At 44.0% G+C, this 26,842-nt stretch overlaps 1 protein-coding gene across 2 annotated transcripts in view; it reads right to left on the minus strand.

The window, feature by feature from the left end:
* Positions 1 to 8,960: 8,960 nt before the first annotated feature.
* The window catches only part of MACROD1 (mono-ADP ribosylhydrolase 1), a 1,237,218-nt gene continuing 1,219,336 nt past the window's right edge, over positions 8,961 to 26,842 (minus strand). For both annotated transcript variants that reach the window (XM_077455769.1, XM_077455770.1), the window contains one exon: positions 8,961 to 9,084. In XM_077455769.1, coding sequence (XP_077311895.1) covers positions 9,056 to 9,084 — 29 coding nt within the window. In that variant the 3' untranslated portion in view covers positions 8,961 to 9,055. The remainder of the gene's footprint in view (positions 9,085 to 26,842) is intronic.

Raw genomic sequence — 26,842 nt, forward strand, 5'->3', positions numbered from 1 at the left:
TGATATGGATCACCAAGAGCCTTATTAGTCTTTAGAATTGCTGGAAAATAATGAAGACCTGTACCAGAACATAAATGCTTCATACTCATACACATACTCATACTTCATACACATACATTTATGTGTATCATCAATGATGTTTATTTCATGCTGTCATAGTCCTATAAAAATAAACTTGGCTTTGAGACAACTTTTCAACACTCTGCTCAAGAACAGTAGACTTTTTTTCTTAATTTTGTTTCTTTCCCCCACAGCGCATTCACCAGAAATATAATGAAGCTTTAAATTGTACTCTTTATGACATCTTTTTGACATGTAACATTTCTTTTACAGACATCCCATCTTTGCATCTTTATTCTTCAACCATGTGGATGCACAAGATAGAATCTCTTTCATCGAACAATCCAAATCCAATCAAAGAAGGCTTTTTCCTGACTTAAATATCACTGATCAAAGTTCTAAAGTCTGAATAGTAAAAAGTCTAACTTCAGTTGAAATTTTTTTTTTTCTTAAATATTGTGTGGAAGAGAAAAAAAATATGCCAGGTTATTTCATAATAATGCTTCAATTATTTATCTATTTATTTTTATACTTGTCAGTCTTTAGATGGATTACTTGATCTAACTTCACTTATCATTCCCGTTGTATCTCTTCTCAGCAATGCTTTATTCTAAAACGTGTTTTCTCATTAATAATTGGCTTGAAGCATTATGTTTTGATATGATTTTTTTTCTACTTAATGCTTTAAGGATTGATTTATAGACACACTAATTAATCACATATTGATACTTCTATAATAGTAGTCTGATTTTAAATGATTACACAATTCAATTGATGTATTCATACAATATCTTTTTTGTTTTGTGACGAAGTTAGTTACATCCAATATGTAAAATCAAAAATGATTTAATTCTGTTTTATTTTTAACTTCATGTTTTCATACTATAATATAAATGATTTTTCTCCATTCAAAACAGTTCCGTTTTATAGGTTGTAATACATATTTACCCCCTCTAGATGGTGACATATCTGAAGATTATGAACTATCATATAAAAAGCATGACCTTACCTTTGCTGAGTTGTAAAGCTGTGTCTTATTTTTCTCTAGCTATAAAAACTTGTCAGGTGACTATACTGTCAAGCATGGTGGAAACTATGGCATCTTTTCTGATAAATGTGCCTCTTTTGTTCGGCTATAATTCTGAGTTATAACATTTCATTGTAGTTCATGAAGTATCCAGTAAGTGGCAGCAAATACTTCTAAAAAAATTGCAGTGAGGCATTACTGCTACAGAAATACAATTATTTATCCACAAGAAGTAAAATGGGAAAATGAACACCAGATCTGAAATGTTGTTTTCGAGCTCTTGATTGTTAATAATTCAAATTTAAAATGTAAGCCTTATAATTTCTTATAGAAAGAAGGCTCAAAGTTAAAAATGATATGCATTCTGAGTAACTAGAATTTACTGTCTTCCATATCCAAAAGTACGAAACTTTGTTCTTTTCCGATTCGAGGCTCCAAAAAACTTTGATTGGCAATTATTGCATCAATACTCTTTAATTATATTAAGACAGAACTTTACCTTAACATTTGGCACATCATCATTTTTTTTGGGGGGGTTCCTGGTTTTGACAACTACCTGCTCACTTACTTCTGAGCGGAAGTTTCGCACCCTAACTTCCCCAACAGCTTTCTAGGACACGTCACAGGTCCCAGAAAGCTGCGAGGCCGATCAGATAGCAATAAATTCCATAAATCTAACCCATAGTTTTTAGACACAATAAATTTTGCGCAAACCAATCAATAAATACTTATTGGGATTTGATAGTGACCTAAACTGATGAGAAAATTAGATCTTTTAAATGTTTTTATTGGCAATGTTTTATTGTAGAAAGGAATATTGTTTTTTTTAATTCAAAATTGCTGTTCTTTTTTTTGTTTATAGCGCAAAAAAATAAAAAAAGGCACAGGTGATCAAATACCACCAAAAGAAAGCTCTATTTGTGAGAAAAAAAGGACATCAATTTGATTATGGTACATCGTTGCAGGACCTCGTAATTGTTAGTTAAAGAAATGCAGAGCCGTATCGCAAAAAATGGCCTGGTCAGGAGTGTGTCTATGGGAATGTTTGACCATTCTCCCAGAAGTGCATTTGTGAGGTCAGGCACTGATGTGGACGAGAAGGCCTGGCTTGCAGTCTCCGCTCTAATTCATCCAATAGATGAAGGTGCAGGCCAGTCAAGTTCCTCCACCCCAAACTTGCTCTTCCATGTCTTTATGGACCTTGCTTTGTACACTAATGCACAGTCATGTTGAAACAGGAAGGGGCCATCCCCAAACTGTTCTCACAAAGTTGGGAGCATGAAATTGTCCATAATGTCTTTGTATGCCGACACCTTAAGAATTCCCTTCACTGGAGCTAAGAAGCCAAGCCCAACCCCTGAAAAACAACCCCACACCACAATCTCCCCTTAACCAAATGATTTGAACCATTGCACTAAGCAAGGTCCATTAAGACATGGATGAGCGAGTTTAGGAACTTGATTGGTCTGCACAGAGTCCTGACCTCAACCCAATAGAATACCTTTGGGATGAATTATAGCAGAGTCTGCGATCCAGGCCTTCTCGTCCAACATCAGTGCCTGACCTCACAAATTTGTTTCTGTAAGAATGGTCAAACATTCCCATAAACCCACTCCTAAACCTTGTGGACAGCCTTCCCAGAAGAGTTGAAGCTGTTATAGCTGCAAAGGGTGGGCCAACTAAATATTGAACCCTACAGAGGAAGACTGGAATGCCATTAAAGTTCATGTATGTGTAAGGACCGGCGTCCCAATAATTTTGGTAATATAGAGTATACTATTTTAAATCAATATTATTACGTATTAGCGTTCCTATGCACAATTACGGGAAACCTAATTGAAACTTCTTTAACCATGTTTTTTTCAGAATTATAAACGTCAAATGTCATACAGAGTTATTAACAAAGTTCTGCCCAGGATGACCAGAAGCTCTGAAGGCAATATATTTATTCATAGATAGGAGGTTTGCAAATGAGATCTGGGTCTACCGTGATCCCAGAGCATGATCCTGTGCATCTGACATCAGCTCTTCTGGAATGGAGACAACTTCCCTAGTGGGGCCACCTTTCCACCCTCAGGCCCCATAGCAGCTGTGTGGGCTGTGTGGCTATAGTTATGTCACCCCCCCTAGTAACAAAGTGCACCAAGGTTCAGAGAGGAGCATCTGTAACACCGTGTAATACCTGCTGTAAGACAGGAGCATTTGTTTTAAAAAATCGACAGGCTTGCTTTAAATGCAAACTCCAAGCAACCAGTGAAAAAAAGAACTCCAGCCCAAAAATAAATAGAAGAATGAATAGCCCATTAAAATATAAAATCACTTAACCAGTTTTGGCTGTAATATTCACATTTAGTCCAGAGTCCAGACACTTTTTTTCTACTGCTAGAAGTCCTCAGTCTGATAGCCAGCACAGTTTAACGCACTTCCTCTGAGCGGAAGTCATTCTGAACCCAACCCTTTCTGTGACTGGACAGTGAAAGGAGAAGTAGCACAGTGATGATGACCTCATCTCTCTGCCACTCTCCTATCTCTTCCTGTCAGCATGTGAACTGATTGGTTCTATGCACTGCTTCTTCTTTCTCACACATGCTCTGGTATGAATGGATTGCAAGAGTCTGATAACCAGGTGATATTCAGGAAATTACACCTAATTATAAGGTGCCTAAAGTTCAGCTTTAAATTCATAGTAGAAACGTTGGAAGTCAAAGGATTTGTAATTCTGCTCAGTCAGTTATATGATCCTCTGTCAAAAAGTACAGCCAGAGCCTAAAGTTAGTATTACCACAATCCACCAGTGCTACAATTTACTGCTTATAGCTCAGCTGCTCTATTCCAACACCATAAACTCAGCGTCAAGCTGTTTAAATGACCACATATACAGTACAGCGCTAGCATATGTTTTATTAATAGTAAAAAATAATACTTTATGTGATTGCTGCCTTTTTTGGTTCACTTTGATATGTGAACAAAAAAGGCAGCAATCACATACAAGCAGTATACAAATATATAAAGTGCAGCGCCAATGTGATTCATAAGCAGTGAGTAATATAATTCTCAGTCCATATATAAGTATAAATAGGTAAACATAAAACTGTGCAGTTCATAAAAAAATCCAGCAAATGAAAAAACAGTTTGTATTGTGCAAAAATCCTGTGTAAAGAAATAGTTTTAAGAAGAACCAAAGCCTCCCCATGTGAAGAAACAGTCCTTTATATAAAGTGTTCAGAGGTAAGCTGTCACCTCCCCATAGAGTCAACACTCACCAGATGGAATGGCTGCCCTTACAGCAGCATTCACGCCTGTGTCCTTAGGACAAATATCCAAAATGCAGGCAAGCAGATCCACTCCTCACTGGGTCAAAGCTGACCTCTGAACACTTTATATGAAGGGCTTTTTCTTCACACGGGGAGGCTACGGATCTTCTTATCACTATAAATTTACACTGAATTTTTGCACAATATAAACTGTATTTTCATTTGCTGGATTTTTTATGAACTACACAGCTTTACAATCGCCTATTTATGCTGATATATAAACTGAGATTTATATTATATATATATATTTATATATACTTCTCCCATGCTGCATTGCAGTTTTCAGTGAGTAACTTGCCCTTGCTTTGTCCTTGTCCTTCTGTGTGCTATCTGTGTAATGCAATGGATTCCAACAATTTTGCCACTTTATCACTGTGGTCCCAACATGTTGCGTCTCCCAAGCCTGGCCTTTCCTGCACCAGGTTTATTAGCTGCTCCTGGGAGATATCTCTGGCCATGCTTCTCCTTGGGGATGTACTGGAGATGTACTTCCAATTTACTTCTATTGTCCAACTACTGCCTGGTTCATAGGTTGAGTTCACAAATAAACAAAAAAATAAATTATTTCTTCAAAACGGATCAGACGTTGACGGACATTGTCTGTTAACGTCAGTTAACATCCGTTTTCACGGATCTCGTCGTAGCCTTGTACATTAAAAAAAGTGGAGGTTAACGGACGGTAATGGATGGTTATCTGTTTGTCCATAGGAATGCACTGTCGTCCGATGAAGGATGGAAGAAAAACGGATAGACGATCCGTTCGTGTGAAAGGGCCTATGAGGTTTCCATATAGAAAGCAGAAAAGTCTCTATAGTGTAAAACCATTTATCTTTTATTTAAAACGTACCCATAAAAATGTAAAGCAACGCTAACTCACACTATGAAGTACTTTACCCAGCACAAAGGTTTCAATGGGATGCTGACTCCATATACAGTCTGTGTGAGTGGCTCCCTATTCAGACCTGACTTCTGGGTGTATCGGAGTCACTTTTGGAAGTACTGTGCGGTATGACGTCACCTCCTGCTCCGTCCTGACGTGTTTTGCCATCCTGACGTTTTTCATTGTTTCACATTATAATGGCTTTTCTGCCTTCTCTATGGAAACCTCTTATATGAATAGAGACATTGATAAAATGAGTGGAGATGACCTTGTTTTGAGAGTGCCCTTGGATGTAAATACTCCCAGGGGCAACATCAGTTAACATACCTTAATAACTTACCTGATTTAAGTGGTCATGGCAATTTAGTGTATTTTCTGATGTGAAGGTGGAGGAACACAAACCTTTATCATGCTTTTGGAGAAGAATTTGCACAGCACTGATCACTTTTATAATTACTTGGATACTTAATGCATGGAAATTAGAGGAAATATTGGACACTTTATTTAGGCACAGATACTTTATGATATCTTGCTTTCTGATAAAACATAGGCTACGCCATATATATGTGGTAATTTAGAGCGCTAATACTAATACTGATACTAAACTTTTCTTTTTAAAATCTAAAAACTAGTAATCCAGCATAAGGTAATAAATACAAATGACAAGTCTGTCATCCTGTGAAAAACTCTCACATACTGTTCTGCTTTTTGAATGTCTCCATGTACCCATGACTAAGACCCCTTTCACACTGAGGCAGTTTTCAGGTGTTTTAACGATAGAAATAGCGCATATAAGCACCTGAAAACTGCCTCTCATTCATTGCCATGGGTGCTTTTACAATGGGGCGGTCCGCTTGCGGGACATTAGAAAACGTCCTGCAAGCAGCATCTTTGGGGCGGTTTGGGAGCAATGTATACAGCACTTCCAAAATGCCCCTGCCTATTGCAATGAATGGGCAGAGCTTCGAAAGCACCTGAAAAGCGATTCCAAAGCGCCACAACACGTGAGTTTTAACCCCTTGTTTGGGGTTAAAAGCCCTGGTATTTAACGTCAAAGTAATGACGTATATTTACAGTTAGGCAGTCGGCAAGTGGTTAACTCAAAACCAAAATGTAATATATTTCACCTTACCAATCATTAGATATGGTGGCTGAATCAGTTTTCTTTTTAAGCTTTTTTCCCCTCTGCTTTTACCTGGTGATCTGTCTAGTAACACACTTCCTGTATTAGAGTGCCTCCACTCTGGAGGGAGGAGCATAGGGGGCACCTTTTGGACAGCAGCATTGTCAGTCCGGGAAGAAGAAGGGTGTTAGATGGACTAGTAGATATAAATATATTAACATTGAAGCTAAACTCAAGCTAACACTTTGTAAGCAGTTACAGCAAACAGGGTTTTTCCCTTTGCGATAAAGGTTTTGCATAAAAAAACAAAAGCTGAGCATTGTAAGCAAACCTGCCAGTGTTAAATGGTTTTTCTCATCTATGTAACTGAATACATTTTGCTGGAGAGCTTGTTATTTTGAAAAACAGTCTTACTAGCTGGATCACCAGATGAAAATATGGTATAATGTGGAAGAAAGAGAGCCTAAAAAAGAAAATGAATGGAGCCATCACATCTAAAAAATGGTAAGCTAAAATATAATAAAGGTTGGCTTTTGGGTTAATTCTAGCAGATATAAGAGACAAATAATAGAGCTTTGTGCTCATTGATCCATATAAGTACCTATGTGTGGTATAAGTACCTACTCATGTGCTAACAAGGAGACAAGAACAGGGAGATGAGCTCATCAGTCTTCTGCTTCTCCTTGGCCTGTCCAGTTTTAGGTTGTAGAGGGACAAATCTGTGTTACTTAAAACATATCTATTGTCAAAATAGATTTTTTCATTTTTTTGTGGCTGAAGTGCTGCTCTTGTTAATATAACATTTAATAAAAAATCTTTCTGCAGAAAAAAAAAACGTGAGAGAAAACTGCCCCAAGGTGAGTACATTTTATTCTGCATCCTATCAGTTATTGGGAGAGCAATGTAGTTTGTAATTCTCTTTTAACCATTTGCTGAAGTTGATGGTGAAGCCGTAACTTATAAGAAGAGGATGGTGCCATGACGTTCCCTCTGTCTTTAACACATGCAGTGTACCACTTGATTTGCCTATTAATGACCAGAACTGTCCAGCTACAGCCATGTTGTTCCCTTTGTTATAGTGATCTTTCAGGCTAGTCACACTTTAATGAAGATTCTTTGAGAATGAATAACAGTCACAGACAACAGAAATAATAGGAGTTATTAGTCCAAGAAATTGTCTGCTTGATGAGAAATTATTCTCTGCGGGCAATTGTTTTTGATAAATGTAACCCGTCAAACAATTGTTTAACACAGTTACACTGTAAGACCTCTTTCCCATGGGTGGCTGGAGGGCAAACAAAAAATAGGCATCTGAGCTGTGGCTTTACTGCCCCCCCATCCCACCCATTTAAAGGAGATGTATAGCCAAAGCTTTTTTGGCTATACTTCACCTATGGATAACAGGAGTGCAGTCTGTTCTGCACTCCTGTGACCCGTTTTCAGCAGATAGTGGACTGAAGGCCGTGGTTGGCTGATGTCACATAGCTGGTCCAGCTGTGGAAAGATCCCGCCCATATGGGATCCAATGAGAACCTGAGCCAGCCCCTTCCACCCCTGCCCAGTGTTCCAGTAAGCTATAGGAGAGAGCAGAGAGCCATGGCTCTCTGATCAGAGTGGAGGGGGGGAACTGAGCGATCAGCTATGTTTGATCGCTCAGATCTCACTACAGAGCCAGTGGGGGACAGATGCAGCATCAGATCAATGCTGCACACCTAGGTGAGTATACATTTTTTTTTTTTTGGAAAACCATAATTCTCTTTCTCAACAATACAGCCAGAGGGGGGCTGTTCATATGCTGCAGCTAATTTAATGGTGAGCTGACAGGCAAAGTAGGCCAATCAAGTCAATGGGGCCACACTGCAACCTTAACCCAAATGCTTGGCTTGAGGTTGCTATGTATTGGTCCCATTGCTTTTTTTTTTTTTTACAATCATGAAATGGCAGGATTGCCTCCTAAATGCCTGCCAGCGTCTGCTTAGCCACACTCTAAAAATCATTACACCATAGATTTCTTTTCAGATGGGATAGCATAATCCAAAATCTTATCTGCTACTGGTCAGAATGAAAATGTTTAATAAGGATAAAGTATTAATAATAGAATGACTGTCATTAAATTCTAATAAAATGTCATTCTTTCAGCAATGATTATTTTAATAAAGATTATTTATTGAATAATCTTCAAAGAATCTTCCCAAAAATTGAACTGTGGGCAGCTGAGCTCATCCACACTTTGTTCCAAGTATTCCATATTTCGAAGTAAAATATTCATATTTTTTGTGTTTTCACTGAATGAATAATCGGTGTTGTGGTGTTTTCCCAAAGAGGCCTGTAGGTGTTCTCCTTTCCATGCCTCTCTGATGGCTGTCTTTTATGCTGACAGTTTTCTGGCTGTAGTGTTTCTCAAAGTGATAGGTCATTGGCTGTCTCAGATTAATGGAAAAACAAATCAATAAGTAGTTTTAAGCTAAGCTCTTAATGAAATGATTAGGGCGGTTCTCCTTTCTTTCATTATTTCTAGTGCCTACTGTTTGGGGTAAATAATCACACTATTAAGGCTTGTGTATCATTGACTTTACTGATATCATAGTAAGAGTGTGAAAGAGATACGCAGAAAGATGCGTGTTCAGTTGGATCGGTCTTCACACACGGCCCTACAGCTTACAGGACTCGGTTTCTTGGTCTGCAATAGGAAAAAAAATACCATTATTAAAAAGCAAATATGTACATACTTTGTGGATGAGATCAGGGCAGAAGTATGGGAGCTGCTATTACTGACTTTTTTTGGAAGGTGCACACACTTTGGATATCATGCTTATCCTTGCTTGACTACTTGGTGGGTCATTGACCTGGAACAAGTATGTGCATGCCAAGTGTTCTCACACATGATATATACAGGCTTGTTCTAGGTCATTGACCCATCAATTAGTGAAGAAGAGATCAGGATTACTTCCCTTGAACCATGACAGTTCCAACATTCTTATCATGACAGGTTCTCTTTAAAAAAAAAAAAAAAATCCAGTTTGATAAAGGTACTGTTGTAAGTGAAATCTAATACCAAAACATGCTGGTGACATGTTATATGTGCCCTAGTGATGGCCTTGTTGTTCTATTCAGAAAATTTTATTGCAGTAGGATAAGTCCTATTTTTGTTCACAAGGAGAGTGCGGACGAGGTGAATGAACCCCTCATGATTAAGCGCCAAGGGGCAGAGCGAGACACTTTGGAGGTGTGGCCTGCCTGGGGCCCGGGCTAACACTGCCATTCACCTCACTCCATGCACATAGGTCTGATTCATGATGTGCTGCTTATGGATCTTTTCCTTTGACATTGCTTCAACCCCTTTAGGTTACTACATGGAAAGGAATGGGCTAGGGGCCTCATTTTGCATTAAAGTCCATAACTGCAACCACAGAGGACACAGATGATATAAACCATGAATATAATAAGAAAATAAACATTTTCAAAGAGAATTATAGGGGTTGTCATTACTTCCTGAGAAAGTCAGAGAAAAGTGAAAATTCCTTAGCTGCATATTTTTTTCTAGCTTAGTTTTCTAGGTTTGAGTCTAAATTGAGACTAAACCCTTGTTTCTCTTACATATGGTAAGAAATGGTCAAAACCCCTGTCATGCCACGTACACACGATCGGAATTCTCGTCGGAGAAAGCTCTGATGGTTTTCCTGTTGGAATTCCAACAGAATTCTGCTCAAACTGTCTTGCCTACACACGGTCACACTGAATTCTGACCGCCAAGAACGCGGTGATGTACAACATGTACAAGGGACTAGAAAAGGGAAGTTAAATACCTAGTAGCCAATAGCTTCCATCTCGTAGTTGAATCTGAGCATGCGTGAGTTTTTGCGCGTCGGAATTGCATACACACGATCGGAATTTCCGATAGAAAGTTTTTCCATTGGGAAAATTGAGAACATGCTATCAAATTTTTGCTGATGGGAATTTGGCCAGCTAAATTCCGATGGAGCATACACACGGTCGCATTTTCCGATGAAAAGCTCTCATCGGTCTTTTGCTGGTGGAAATTCGTGTGTACACAGCAACGATCGTGTGTACGCGGCATCAGACTTTTTTTTTATTTTAAAAGCCAAGCTCCAGGATTACTTTCACTTTAAAGTGGAGTTCCACCCAAAAGTGGAACTTCTGCTTTAAGCACTCCTCGCCCAGTTACATGCCACATTTGGCATGCCATTTTTGTGGGGGGGGGGGAAGTGGGGGCTTTGTTAGGACTGGGACTTCCTGTCCCACTTCGTCCTTCTACCCAGGGATCACCAAGGTGACTCCTCCTTTCGCCTTAGTCGGCCCCTCCCCCTAGACAATCTCCTGGGACAAGTGACAGGTCCCAGGAAATCACCTGTGGACGTGTGTGCCCGGCCGTGAAGCCAAAAGCTGTCGTGGCCGGGTTCCCAGAGTGGCAATGGAGGCGACAGCGGAGAGGAGGGGGAGAGGAGCAACGCTCTATTCGGCCGAATCGATGGACCTCGGAACGGGTGAGTGTCTGTTTACTAAAAGTCAGCAGCTACACTTTTTGTAGCTGCTGACTTTTAATAAACATAAAAAAGCCTGGAACTCCGCTTTAAACAGTCTGTTTGGGCCAAGCTGGCTAGCTATTAGTGCTGTATAAACTGGATGTAGCATCAGCTACATCCAGTATACAGTGCTGTGTTCTGGCAGCGGTATGGGCACTTCCTGTCTTCAAATTGATTTGGGCTAAGAGCTTCTAAGCCATTCACAGGAATCCTTGTATTTTTATGATTAACATCCTCAACCAATCAGAGAATGCCATAAAATACAAGGCTTCCTGTGAATGGCTGAGAAGCGCTCAGCTCAACTCAATTTTATTATGGCAGCAGACAGGAAGACCCCGCGCTGGTGGAACACAGCGCTGTAAACTGCATGTAGCTGATGCTGGAAAATTTTATATAGTAATTGTGCAGATGAAAAGTTTGATAGTCAAAAACAGCAGCTGACAATCACACAACAGAACATATGTGTATAAATAATAAAGGACTCAAGATTGCTGCACAGCAATCTTGAGTCTTTTATGTAGCTGATGCTGCATGCAGTTTATAGTGCTGACAACCGCTGCATTAAATAGTATAGGAAATAGTTTGGGCCTGTTTGGCCCATACAAGCTATAGTGAAAGCAAACCTGGAGTTCGAATTTAAAGGTAGTAAACACCGCTTGGACAATTAAATCTTACCTGTAGATACAATGAATATCTGCAGTCGGTGACATTACTGCCGCATGCACACTGCGCTCTGAATTGAGGGCACACTGAGTGTACCGCACGGGAGTGACATCATCACAGCTTGGCTATAAAATGGCTGGAGCCCACGAACTCGAAACAAAGATAGGGTGAAGATGAAGGCGTCGGGAGTTGTGACAGCGTGCCACTGGAGGGCTTCAGTTAAAAGGTACCGTATTTATCTGCGTATAACACACACTTTTTCCCTCTTAAAATCGGGGGAAAGTCGTGGGTGCGTGTTATACGCCGATCCCCACTGTCTGCGAGTCAAAAATACAGAGCGCGGCCGAAAAATACAGAGCGCGGCCGAAAAATACAGAGCGCTGCCGAAAAATACCGAGCGCTGCTGAAAAATGCCGAGCCGATTGCTCGGCTCCGCTCGTAGTCCCGCCTCCCTGCTGTTTCTCTAGCGAGCGCTGCCGAAAAAGACCGAGCCGACTGTACTGTGTACTCGGCTTGGCTCGGCTTGCAGTCCCGCCCATACTGGGCGGGACTGCGAGCGGAGCCCAGCCGAATACACAGTACAGACGGCTCGGTCTTTTTCGGCAGCACTCGCTAGAGAAACAGCAGGGAGGCGGGACTGCGAGCGGAGCCGAGCAAGTCGGCTCTGTATTTTTCGGCGGCGGGAAATTTAAACATGGACAAGGCTGTAAACGGCGCTGGCCAAGCTGTAAATGACACTGCAAAGCTGCAAATGACACTGCAAAGCTGCAAACAGCGTGGGGCAAGCTGCAAATGACACTGATCATTCTGCAACGATGGACAAGGCTGCAGATGCACACTGATAAGGCTGCATTGACTGGCATTTAAATGTAAGTTTTTTTTTCCTTAAACTTCCCTCCTTAAACTTTTTTCCTTAAAATGCCCTCCTAAACTTGGGGTGCGTGTTATACGCCGGTGCGTGTTATACCCCGATAAATACGGTAAGTCTCTTATAATGTGCTAGTATGCAGTGCGTACTAGCATATTCTGACATTAACTGACTTGGGGACTTTTTTTTTATTTTTTTTAACAGATTTACCTACTGCTTTAAAGCGGTAGTAAACTGCAGGTGGTAAAAAAATAAAAATAAATCCCTGTAAGGTAATGTCATAATATGCTAGAATGCATTGCATACTAGCACATTATGAGAAACTTGTCTTAGAACAAAGCATCATGATGTTACCACTGAGACGGCTGACATCTTCCCCCGGTCTTTCTTTTGGATTTGTGGCCTACGGCTACATGTGTGGAGCGCGATGACGTCACTCCCACACATGTGCACAGGAGCTGCCATTTCCAGGGCAGGCTCTGAAGGTTCGACATTGCATGATGTCATCAGCGGCATGCACTCTGAATATCTCCTAAACTGTGCAAGTTTAGGAGATATTCACAGTACCCACAGGTAAGCCTATAAGCCTTACCTGTAGGTGCAAGTAGCGTAGCAGAGTTTGCTACCACTTAAAGTATCAAATGGCCTTTAACTGCTTGCCGACCAGCCGCTGCAGTTTTACTGCGACAGAATGGCACAGCTGGGCAAAAGGACGTTATGTTACATCGCTTTGCCTTTTGGCCACTAGGGGTGCTTGCGTGCCCGCAGCGTGTGCCCGACCTCGGTGCAAATGCCCGTCGGGCCTGATGACCGCCAGGCTCCCGTGATCGCTCGTGACAGAGTGAGAACCGGGATCTGTGTGTGTAAACACATAGATCCTCGTTCTTTCAGGGGAGAGCAGACAGATCGTGTGTTTATACTATGTATGAACACAGATCTGTCTCCTCCTAGTCAGTCCCACTCCCCCCACAGTTAGAACACACACTAGGGAACACAATTAACCCCTTGATTGCCCCCCTAGTGTTAACTCCTTCCCTGCCAGTGACATTTACACAGTAATCAGTGCATTTTTATACCACTGATCGCTGTATAATTGTCACTGGTTTCAAAAATGTGTCAAAAGTGTCTGATGTGGCCATAATGTCGCAGTCCTGATAAAAATCGCAGATCGCCACCATTACTAGTAAAAAAGAATATAATAATAAAAATGCCATAAATCTATCCCCTATTTTGTAGATGCTATAACTGCGCAAACCAATCAATATACGCGTATATGCGATTTTTTTACCAAAAATATGTAGAAGAATACACATCGGCCTAAACTGAGGAAAAAATTTGCTTTTTTGATAAAAAATGTGGGATATTTATTATAGCAAAAAGTAAAAGATATTGGGGGTTATTTACGAAAGGCAAATCCACTTTGCACTACAAGTGCACTTGGAAGTTCAGTCGCTGTAGATCTGAGGGCGACATGCAAGGAAAATAAAAAACAGCATTTTAGCTTGCACATGATTGAATGATAAAATCAGCAGAGCTTCCCCTCATTTCAGATCTTCCCATCAGATCTACAGTGACTGCACTTCCAAGTACACTTGTGGTGCAGAGTGGATTTGCCTTTTGTAAATAACCCCCAATGTGTTTTTTTCAAAACTGTCACTCTTCTTTTGTTTATAGTGCAAAAAATAAAAAGAGCAGAGGTGATCAAATACCACCAAAAGAAAGCTCTATTTGTGGGAAAAAAAGGACGCCAGTTTTGTTTGGGTACAATGTCGCACAATCGTGCAATTGTCAGTTAAAGCGACACAGTGCCAAATCACAAAAATGACCTGGTCATTGAGCATCCAAATCTTCTGGGGTTGAATCGGTTAAATGAATGCAGTAAAGAAGTAAAGATAGTTCTACTTCATATTCCTTTCCTAGGTTAGCCTCTTCGGTCATTTTTGTGCATCATACTGTTTACAATTTTTTCTTCTTTAGGCTGGGTTCCCACTGCTTCGATGCGGGAACGCTGCGAATCCGCTACGGGTTCCCGCATCGCATACCTCCCAGTGGCAGATCACACTGCCCTATGCAAACTGCTGGGAGTGTCAGTGAAAAGTTAATGACACCTCCAAATCAGTTCGCATATCGCAGTGCGATCTGCAAACTTGGACAGGAATCGGATCGCATGGTGTGAACACCCATGCGATCCGATTCTGCTGCGGACCAAAAAAAGGATCCTGTGCGAGTTTGGGCCAGATGCGATGCGAATTCAGCCATACTATCTGTATGGCTGAAATCGCATCGCACAGAGATCGCATGTGATTTGCACTGCAGTGCGGTGCGGTGCGAATCACATCCGATCTTATCGACCGCAGCAGTGTGAACCCAGCCTTAAACGTAATCAACTGTACAAAATGTACACGGCATTCAAGTCTCTGCACAGAACCCTGGTGTAATCATGTGCCGTCATGTGGTGACCTGCGGTGCCTTCCAATATACTGCTTAAAAATGCTGCATATCTGCACTGCACATGACCGCAGCATTGTAGTGTGGACAGAACACAAAGGAAACAGGGGCGTAACTATAGGGGGTGCAGCAGTCGCGACCGCAACTGGGCCCTGTGCTGCAGGGGGCCCATGCAGCCCCCTCTACATATGGCTGGCAGCAGCATAGGCAGCTAGGGGTACCAGTGCACCATGCACACGGGTGGCTGGAGGGTGACTAGCAGAGCTCCACGCTCGACTATCGCACTGGCTGCTCTTTAGTTGTGCATTCCCCGCATGACCTGTGTACTCGGGTGGCTCCTCAGAGTACCCCTCTCCTGCTCCATGCATTGCCGCTCAGTCCGATGTCTGTTCTCCCCAGCCAGAGTCCCCCCCCCCGAGTCCGGCCCACACTGCACTGCATATTTCTCCCGGGTAAACAAACTTTAAGCACACAGATGCAGTGCAGCCCTATGAGAGCCGGCTCCCGGAGGACACTGCAGGCTTGTCTGCCAGCCCCCCTCCTCCCCCATCATACACAGATGATGAAAGGTCTTTCTGGGAGTTATGCTGATCACCCGTCCAGCACACTGGATGGAGCCTAGGCCAACATGGATGAGTGTGCGGCCTGCAGCTTGGTCATGGTGAGTGAGAGGACCCCATCCCCCACACACCATTACTTACCCCCTCCATCTCCCCCTGGGGACAGGGGCCCCTTCTCACGTGGGGACAGGGACCCCCATCTCCCCTGGGGACAGGGACCCCTTCTCATCTGGGGGCAGTAACTTCATCTGCCCTGGAGAAAAGGACCCCATTTCTTCTGGGGACGGGGACCCCATCCTGCCTAGGGACAGTCCCCCAATGGGGCACCTAAAAATAAATAATAAATAAACTAATGATGCCAGTGGTGGAACTACAGGGCTCACAAAGGTCATACCTGTGACCACGCCCTGGAGTTCCACCGCCGGACTCGGAGGGAAGGGCCCTGGCTGGGGTTCAGGGGGGCCTTTCATGGTTTCTTGCATTGGGGCCCTGAAGGTTCTAGTTACGCCACTGATAGGAAATAATTGTTTTCTATGTGCCCTAGTGATGGCCCCGTTGTTCTGTTGCAGAAAATGCATATATGTGATGTGCATGGAAAATGTAAGGCTGTGCTACATTACAAAATATACTTATTCCGCATATAGTCCAAAGCTTAGAAATACACTTGTCATGTGAAGAATACATGTCTTTTAGTCTTTTATTTCATACCAATCATAACATTTGTTTTCTAACCATTCGTGATGGGTTAGAACAAGAAAACATAATAAGGTACATTATGTGTTTTAGAAAATCTCCATTTTATCATGAAGTTGGAGACAAACCTTTAAAACTGTCATAAAGACAAGCCCTACTCAGAGCTAAAGCAGGAAAACAGAACAGCAAGAGGCAAGCAGGCTCAGCATGTGGGACGTATGCTGATAATTACCATCATGAGAGTGGTTGCTGTTAGATAGATGAGAAAAATTATAAGACAGAAGCAGCATAACAAGGTAAGCTACGACTGTACTGGACTCTGATTCTTTTTGAAAGTAATGGGTTCCCTGCAGTGGTCCAACACACTTCCTTCCTTAGTGACAGCTAAAGCTCTGCCTACACCAATGTTCACCCTGTCGGCAGTGTTGGTTGGACTACATTCCCTTTTTTCTCCTCTAGGTTTATTTTAGCTACACTGAATTTCAGCCCCAGGATATACAGTATCTCACAAAAGTGAGTACACCCTTTCATTTTTGTAAATATTTTATTATAGCTTTTCATGTGACAACACTGAAGAAATAACACTTTGCTACAATGTAAAGTAGTGAGTGTACAGCTTGTATAACAGTGTAAATTTACTGTCCCCTCAAAATAACTCAACACACAGCCATTAAGGTCTAAACTGCTGGCAACAAAAGTAAGTACATCGCTAAGTGAAAATGTTCAAATTGGGCCCAATTAGCCATTTTCCCTTCACGGTGTGATGTGACTCATTAGTGTTACAAGGTCTCAGGTGTGAATGGGGAGCAGGTGTGTTAAATTTGATGTTATGTCTCTCACACTCCCATATTGGTCACTGGAAGTTCAGCATGGCATATCATGGTAAAGAACTCTCTCAGGATCTGAAAAAAATAATTGTTGCTCTACATAAAGATGGCATAGGCTATAAGAAGATTGCCAAGACCCTTAAACTGAGCTGCAGCATGGTGGCCAAGACCATAAAGCAGTTAAACAGGACAAGTTCCACTCAAAACAGGCCTTGCATGGTCAACCAAAGAAGTTGAGAGCATGTGCTCAGCCTCATATCCGGAGGTTTTCTTTGGGAAATAAACGTATGAGTGCTGCCAGCTTTGCTGCAGAGGTTGAAGGGGTGAGAGTTCAGCCTGTCAGTGCTCAGACCATACGCCTCACACTGCATAAAATTGGTCTGCATGGCTGTCATCCCAGAAGGAAGTCTCTTCTAAAGATGATGCACAAGAAAGGCTGTAAACAGTTTCCTGAAACCAAGCAGACTAAGGACATGGATTACTGGAACCATGTCCTGTGGTCTGATGAGACCAAGATAAACTTATTTGGTTCAGATGGTGTCAAGCGTGTGTCTTACCTACAGTTAAGCATGGTGGCACGAGTGTCATGGTCTGGGGCTGCATGAATGCTGGGGAGCTACAGTTCATTGAGGGAACCATGAATGCCAACATGTACTGTGACATACTGAAGCAGAGCATAATCCCCTTCCTTTGTAGACTGGGCCACAGGGCAGTATTCCAACATAACAACCTCAAACACACCTCCAAGACGACCACTGTCTTGCTAAAGAAGCTAAGGGTAAAGGTGATGGACTGGCCAAGCATGTCTCCAGACCTAAACCCTATTGAGCATCTGTGGGGCATCCTCAAATGGAAGATGAAGGAGCGCAAGGTCTCTAACATCCACCAGCTCAGTGATGTCATCATGGAGCGGTGGAAGAATACTCCAGTGGCAACCTGTGAAGCTCTGGTGAACTCCATGCCCAAGAGGGTTAAGGCAGTGCTGGAAAATATCGGTGGCCACACAGAATATTGACACTTTGGGCCCAATTTGGACATTTTCACTTAGGGGTGTTCTCACTTTTGTTGCCAGTGGTTTAGACATTAATGGCTGTGTGTTGAGTTATTTTTAGGTGACAGCAAATTTACACTGTTATACAAGCTGTACACTCACTACTTTACATTGTAGCAAAATGCAATTTCTTCAGTGTTGTCACATGAGAGGATATAATTAAATATTTAAAAAAATGGGAGGGGTGTACTCACTTTTGTGAGATACTGTAGGACCCAGAGGTATTAACTGTTATAAACTTTGCAAAAACTTCCCTTTGCTGGGTCACATATTATTTTTGGTTCCCTTTTATGTTATTAATTACTTTCTCATTAGATTTTATCTCTTTTTTTACTTATGTGGGTTGTGAGCCATACTAAGACACTATTTATTACACACCTTATTTTTCCTTTTTAACTCACTCAGCAGCCACCTGCCCATACATGATTCACTTGTATTACCACACATTTATTTGCATTGTGGCCCACACCAACACACAATTACACACGCTGCTTTCTTTTTTCAATTTACTCAGCAGCCACCTGGCTACACCTGATTCACTTCTATGATCATTTATCCATTTTATTTATTTTATCACATTATTTTTCACAGAAATCTCTTGGACTGCTGAGTATAATTTCACTATGTCGACTCATACATTTCTTGAAGTCTGCCTGCCCTCTATCCAGGGCTGGGACAAGGGGTGGGCAGGAGGGGCGGCTGTCCTGCGCACTATGGTTTCATGTGAGGTGGGAAGGCACCACAAGGAGATTGGGGGGGGGGGATTTTGGATTGGAAGGGGAAATTTGAGGGCGGCAGGGGGTAAGTATTGTTTTAGAAGGGGAAATTCGGGGGGGGGGTGCCAAGAGTGGTGATTTAGGGGGATTTGTGCTGGGAGGGGGTATGGGGGAAGAAGATTTGTACTAGGAGGGGCGATTTATGCTGGGGGGATTCAAAGAGGGGGATAGAAGATGTATACTAGGAAGGGAAATTTTAGGGGAAGAGGATTTGTGCTTGGAGGGGATTTGGGGGATGGGGGCAACAATTTGTGCTGAGAGGGGGGATTTCGGCTGGGGGGGGCAGATTTGTACTTGGAGGAGGGAGAGTTTATGCTTAGGGGATAAGCATGTAGACTAGTGCTCAGTGTTTTTGTGGGAAGATTTTTGCTGACACATACTGCTCATACATCTTGGGGGGGGGGGGGTGCAGTTTGGCATGTTTGCCCAGGGCTCTAGATGACTTTGTCCTGGGGCACTGTCTCTATCAGTCCCTTTGGTCCCCACAGGTCACACTGTCACAGTTCTTGGGATAGATATCCCAAGGAGTCTAGTATCCTCAGCACCACCATGTCCAATTTTGAGCTGTTTTGTAAAGTAGCAGGATGGGACATCCCATTGACAGTTTTAAACTTCACTTTTTTGTTGTAATCTTCCTCAACAATTCTGTCATTATTTATTTTTCGCAGACACGCACCCTGAATTATTCCTGAGGAAGTGCATGTTGTTCCACGAAACACGTTGAGTTCTTGGATGCAGCTCTGTTAACAATCATGTGTTATAAACTTGGACAGCATATTTAAATTTATTTATACTATGAATTAATTGATTGCAATCTATCCATGTGGATATTGTATTTCTGCTACTCATAAGCTCTTCAGTATTATATATGTATTTCGTTGCTATCAGATCTGTTTATAATTGGATTACATTTTTTAATCACGTGTATTGATTTTTACTTAATGTCACGTGCTTCAATAAAAGTCCAAGGGGAATGCAAACTTGTATGTATAGATTTAGGGATGGAGGCACATGATTGCAGATGGTGCTCCAGGCTGTAATTTTCCTACAATGATCACCCTCAATGCTCATTGAAGATTGCAGAGCTGTGGTGGACCTTTTCAAAGAGAATAAGGCTTTCATGTAGGCCTATTACTGTAGGCCTATTACTGTAGGCCTATTGCTGTAGGCCTATTACTGCACACAGACCTTTCTGCTCAGGCTTGAGGGGCCTTAGAAACTAAACCATTGGTAAAACACCAAGCACTTACTGTTTTGTTACACCCAGAATCTACATACAAGGGGTCTTTAAAAAGTTTCCACACTTTTATATTTTCGTTAGAAACGGTGGGGGCGGGACGAGTTTTGCTCATGGCATTATAAAGTTGGTACGACGCTTGGAAAAATGCATCGCAAAAGGGAAGGTGACTATGTAGAAGAGTGATGTTCTTAATAAAAAGAGTTTAAAAAAGTGTGGAAACTTTTTGAAGAACCTTCTTATATCATTTTTATTAAACTACAATTGGATTTAATGCAAATATTCTCATCAACATGCTCAATTGCCCATAAAGTTTTATTTGCTTTTGATTTTTAAACTTTGATTTTTCAGTTTTACTGAAGGCAATTCTGAAACAAATCAACTGATTTTCTCACATACACATACTTTATTGATTTTTAAGGGACGTTTGACTATAAGTCAAATCACAATGATTATCACACAGGCTTTTTATCCATAAAAAATATATAATTGGCTTCTGCTTGGTAATAATTGCAAGTTATTTTAGGGGTCTATAAAAGAGAACAAATAAATTGAGTAATTTGATTTGGTGATAAAATACAGATTCATAGCAAAATGAAGATAAATGCCCATTTTATATGAAAATGCTTTTATTGCTCTTTATCTATGCGAATAGAACATTTTTAGCTGTGGTGCAAGGGAAATATGCTTTACTATTTATTTTTTCTTAATGCAAGTATTTTTAAAATGTTTTAAATATTTTTCAATTAGGATTCAATAAAAAAAATAAAATAAAAAAAAAAGTGTGAATGCTGTGTGCAAGTTGTGTGAATCTTGTGTAAAATTATTTATAAATAGACCCCATGAGTTTGTAGTTTGTAATTGAAAACCGTAATCTTTCTATGCAGATAATTGACTTTTATATCAAAAAATTGTTGAGTGGGATGTTAACAACCTATCTGACGTACACACAGTCACTGTAAAAAAATTTGCCAATCTGAACTTTGTTCATGACAGAATAGAATAGCATGGGTGTAGTAAAAGGTTACATAAAAACAATGTAGTAATAAATCATACAATGTATCAAATAAAAACACACTGTTATGCATATAACAATACGCTGCAAAGCGAAGGCAGAGGTATTAATCCTTTGTCTAATATTGGATATTTTCCCTTTTGTCTCAGATATGTCCAGTAGCATTCTACACAAAGAGCTGTTTACAATGATCATCACTGCATTTGAAATGATGAAAGAGGGCTATTTGATAATATACAAATAAAACACATGTACGATGCAGCATTACATAAAATAAAATTAACCTTCAGGGCAAGAAGATATAGCATTAGTCAGGGTTCTGAGCCAAAAAGTCCTCAAGGACACACCGTTGGGGTGGAGGGTGACATTAGCAGTCAGAAAGTACTGTATAAATAAAAAATGCTTTGCAAATGTTTCGTCCTCTGCACAAAAGTAATGAATAATTATAACATTGTGTAACGTCATGGTTACACAGTTGGTAAGGTTGAATAAAGACATCAGTCCATCCAGTTCAACCAAGTTAAGGTGTATGTATGTACGTGTATTTATGTCCCTACCATTGCCCAAATTCCTGTATGATGCCTATCTAAACATTTTTTGTAATTATCGAGCCTTCCTGCTGACTGCACCAATTGTATGAGGGAGTTCCACATCCGTACTGCTCTAACAGTAAAGAACCCTCAACATGGTTTAAGGTTAAAGTGGTTGTAAACCCTCTGCTATACCCAGTGAAGTGAATAGCCTCAGGTGAAACACAGAGATGAAAAAAATCATCCTACATAAGTTTTACTTGTATATCTGCAGTCTTCCCCTTTCTACACTCTTTGAAAAGTGCAGATTTTATTAGAAATCTTTCTTCATCTTTCAGCAGCACATAACGGTGGGTGGGGAGACTGGACTTTACACTGTGTGAGAGCTGATTGGAGGAAGGGGACACCTCCCTCCACATAGGCAGAGGAACAAAGCAACATGCAGAGCTGTAGTCTAAATAGACAAGCTCTCTGCTTAATGTCCTCTAAGTTCCCTCCCTAACACAAATGTCCAGCTCATGTTATCTCATGTGTCAGAGAATTTCTCATGCTGATAACAGATGAACGAAGCCCCAGAGAGAAACAACACTTAGAGCTTTGGCTAGAGACAAGTAAATACTACATATATATGTGCTTAGTTCAACCCTCATAAATGGGGTTTACAACCACTTTAATCCACTTCTCTGTCAGGAAAGGTTCCCTCCGCTGGTAATATCAATCATTTGGCATGCAGTACTGCGATCCACCAGCAGGTGTCTCCTGCTGGAATTATGTCATCTTTGGTCCGCAGTACTGGTGTCCACCAGCGGAGGGATCCTGGCAGTATGGAGCAGGTATTGCCCTCTGCAGTCAGGCGTCACATGACTGACAGCAGCCATTATAAATACCCGGCAAGTTCATATACACTTCGCCTTGGTATTGTCCTTGAGCCCTGACCTGCAGCCTGTTTGATACCTGATCCCTGTTACCTGATCCCTGTTACCTGATCCCTGTTACCTGATCCCTGTTACCTGTTACCTGATCCCTGTTACCTGATCCCTGTTACCTGATCCCTGTTACCTGATCCCTGTTACCTGATCCCTGTTACCTGATCCCTGTTACCTGATCCCTGTTACCTGATCCCTGTTACCTGATCCCTGATCCCTGCATCCTGCCTCCTGTACCTGTTCCCTCTCTCCTTGTCCCCCTATTCTGCTTACCTCCTATTTATGACCCCGGCCTGGCTTGACTACGATTCTGGTACTCCCTTTGTTACATTATACTGGTTTATTTGCTTATCTGCACTGTTTGGTTGTTAGTTTGTTCACTTAGTTTGTATTGGTGGTGTGTTCACATTTGTATGCGTTTGCTTAATAAATTTACCTTCACTTATTTGTGTCTGGTTCACTTTGTCGCAGTCACACAGTTCTGGTCACATCTGGTTCATGACAGAATACCAAGGCCATTCCTGACCAGAAGTGGCTGCACAGGGGAACCATTTGCTTCAGTTTGGTTGCAAACATGAATGCTGATGAGATCATTTATCTTTCTCTGCTGGCATCTGAGAGTGGTGATTATTGCCGCCAGGCTTTGAAAGGATGGTCTAGTGACCAGTTGTTTGCAGCTATGCGTTTGGCTCACTCCCTGGTTGATCAGGGTTATATATTGTTTGGGGAGGTGCAGCCTTTGATAAAGATCTGTACTGAGCTAGCCCTGCCCTGTATCCCAGATGGCTGTGATGATTTCACTCCTCCTTTTGATATGAATCAGGTTGTATCTTTAGTATGGCTTTTTGAAGATGATCCTTCTGATTTTCGTGAACACTACTCAGCCTGTTCCCCACAGGTGATTGCTGAGTGCATTGTATCTGCTCAGTCTTTGGTTAGACAGGGAGGCTTAAAACTTCAGTTTGTACAACCCATACTTTCAGCATGGTCTGACATGGTGCAATCAGCCCCAGCCAAACAATCCACCTCTGCCATCAGGTATGAGCCTACCCAAAAGTATGTTTCCCCATCAGCCATGTCAACCTCAGTTGCAGCCCAGTACACGCTGCTCCCAACCAAATACTCCTATCCAGTCTCTACTCCCTGTACTTATCCTGCATTCAACCCACCTGCCTCCTCTCCACTGTCTACAAACCCACAAGTTCTTTCCCCAGCTACTGGTACCTCTTCCCTGCCATATCACAATCCTCCTTTCCAGTCTGCTGCACCCCTTATTTACAGTCCTGCAGTCACCTACAGAACTTCAGTAGCTAAGCCAAAGAAAAAGCGAAAGTTTTTCCCAACCAAAATGATCATACCATTAACCCAACCTGCCTCCACACCTACCAATCTGTCCCAGCCCGGAGTGCCAGAGCCGGAGTTCCAGCCTGATGTCCCGGCCTTCCAGCCAGACGCCTTCCAGCCTGATGTCCCGGCCTTCCAGCCAGACGCCTTCCAGCCTGATGTCCCGGCCTTCCAGCCAGACGCCTTCCAGCCTGATGTCCCGGCCTTCCAGCCAGACGCCTTCCAGCCTGATGTCCCGGCCTTCCAGCCAGACGCCTTCCAGCCTGATGTCCCGGCCTTCCAGCCAGACGCCTTCCAGCCTGATGTCCCGGCCTTCCAGCCAGACGCCTTCCAGCCAGACGCCTTCCAGCCTGATGCCTTGCAGTCTGATGTCCTGGCCTTGCAGTCTGATGTCCCGGCCTTCCAGTCTGATGCCTTCCAGTCTGATGCCCCGGCCTTCCAGTCCGATGCCTTCCAGTCTGATGCCCCGGCCTTCCAGTCCGATGCCTTCCAGTCTGATGCCCCGGCCTTCCAGTCCGACGCCTTCCAGTCTGATGCCCCGGCCTTCCAGTCCGACGCCTTCCAGTCTGATGCCCCGGCCTTCCAGTCCGACGCCTTCCAGTCTGATGCCCCGGCCTTCCAGTCCGACGCCTTCCAGTCTGATGCCCCGGCCTTCCAGTCCGACGCCTTCCAGTCTGATGCCCCGGCCTTCCAGTCCGACGCCTTCCAGTCTGATGCCCCGGCCTTCCAGCCAGACGCCTTCCAGCCTGATGTCCCGGCCTTCCAGCCAGACGCCTTCCAGCCTGATGTCCCGGCCTTCCAGCCAGACGCCTTCCAGCCTGATGTCCCGGCCTTCCAGCCAGACGCCTTCCAGCCTGATGTCCCGGCCTTCCAGCCAGACGCCTTCCAGCCTGATGTCCCGGCCTTCCAGCCAGACGCCTTCCAGCCTGATGTCCCGGCCTTCCAGCCAGACGCCTTCCAGCCTGATGTCCCGGCCTTCCAGCCAGACGCCTTCCAGCCTGATGCCTTGCAGTCTGATGTCCTGGCCTTGCAGTCTGATGTCCCGGCCTTGCAGTCTGATGTCTTCCAGTCTGATGCCCCGGCCTTCCAGTCCGATGCCTTCCAGTCTGATGCCCCGGCCTTCCAGTCCGATGCCTTCCAGTCTGATGCCCCGGCCTTCCAGTCCGATGCCTTCCAGTCTGATGCCCCGGCCTTCCAGTCCGATGCCTTCCAGTCTGATGCCCCGGCCTTCCAGTCCGATGCCTTCCAGTCTGATGCCCCGGCCTTCCAGTCCGACGCCTTCCAGTCTGATGCCCCGGCCTTCCAGTCCGACGCCTTCCAGTCTGATGCCCCGGCCTTCCAGTCCGACGCCTTCCAGTCTGATGCCCCGGCCTTCCAGTCCGACGCCTTCCAGTCTGATGCCCCGGCCTTCCAGTCTGACGCCTTCCAGTCTGATGCCCCGGCCTTCCAGCCTGATGCCTTCCAGTCTGATGCCCCGGCCTTCCAGCCTGATGCCTTCCAGTCTGATGCCCCGGCCTTCCAGCCTGATGCCTTCCAGTCTGATGCCCCGGCCTTCCAGTCTGATGCCTTCCAGTCTGATGCCCCGGCCTTCCAGTCTTATGCCTTCCAGTCTGATGCCCCGGCCTTCCAGTCTGATGCCTTCCAGTCTGATGCCCCGGCCTTCCAGTCTGATGCCCCGGCCTTCCAGTCTGATGCCTTCCAGTCTGATGCCCAGGCCTTCCAGTCTGATGCCTTCCAGTCTGATGCCCCGGCCTTCCAGTCTGATGCCTTCCAGTCTGATGCCCCGGCCTTCCAGTCTGATGCCCCGGCCTTCCAGTCTGATGCCCCGGCCTTCCAGTCTGATGTCCCGGCCTTCCAGTCTGATGTCCCGGCCTTCCAGTCTGATGCCTTCCAGTCTGATGTTTCGGCCTTGCAGTCTGATGCCTTCCAGTCTGATGTTCCGGCCTTGCAGTCCGATGCCTTCCAGTCTGATGTTCCGGCCTTGCAGTCCGATACCTTCCAGTCTGATGTTCCGGCCTTGCAGTCCGATGCCTCGCAGTCTGATGTCCCGGCCTCGCAGTCTGATTCCTTCCAGTCTGATGTCCCGGCCTTCCAGTCTGATGCCTTCCAGTCTGATGCCTTCCAGTCTGATGTCCCGGCCTCGCAGTCTGATGCCTTCCAGTCTGATGTCCCGGCCTTCCAGTCTGATGCCTTCCAGTCTGATGCCTTCCAGTCTGATGTCCCGGCCTCGCAGTCTGATGCCTTCCAGTCTGATGTCCCGGCCTCGCAGTCTGATGCCTTCCAGTCTGATGTCCCGGCCTCGCAGTCTGATGCCTTCCAGTCTGATGTCCCGGCCTCGCAGTCTGATGCCTTCCAGTCTGATGTCCCGGCCTCGCAGTCTGATGCCTTCCAGTCTGATGTCCCGGCCTCGCAGTCTGATGCCTTCCAGTCTGATGTCCCGGCCTCGCAGTCTGATGCCTTCCAGTCTGATGTCCCGGCCTCGCAGTCTGATGCCTTCCAGTCTGATGTCCCGGCCTCGCAGTCTGATGCCTTCCAGTCTGATGTCCCGGCCTCGCAGTCTGATGCCTTCCAGTCTGATGTCCCGGCCTCGCAGTCTGATGCCTTCCAGTCTGATGTCCCGGCCTCGCAGTCTGATGCCTTCCAGTCTGATGTCCCGGCCTCGCAGTCTGATGCCTTCCAGTCTGATGTCCCGGCCTCGCAGTCTGATGCCTTCCAGTCTGATGTCCCGGCCTCGCAGTCTGACGCCTTCCAGTCTGATGTCCCGGCCTCGCAGTCTGACGCCTTCCAGTCTGATGTCCCGGCCTCGCAGTCCGACGCCTTCCAGTCTGATGTCCCGGCCTCGCAGTCCGACGCCTTCCAGTCTGATGTCCCGGCATTGCAGTCCGATGCCGTCCAGCCTGATGTGCCTGCTGTCCAGCCTGATGTGCCTGCCTTCCAGCCTGACGTGCCGCTGCCA

This window comes from Lithobates pipiens, unplaced genomic scaffold (assembly GCF_037356315.1).
Source record: "Lithobates pipiens isolate NorthernLeopardFrog02 unplaced genomic scaffold, aLitPip1_a1.2 Scaffold_10, whole genome shotgun sequence".
In the NCBI taxonomy this organism is placed as follows: domain Eukaryota; kingdom Metazoa; phylum Chordata; class Amphibia; order Anura; family Ranidae; genus Lithobates; species Lithobates pipiens.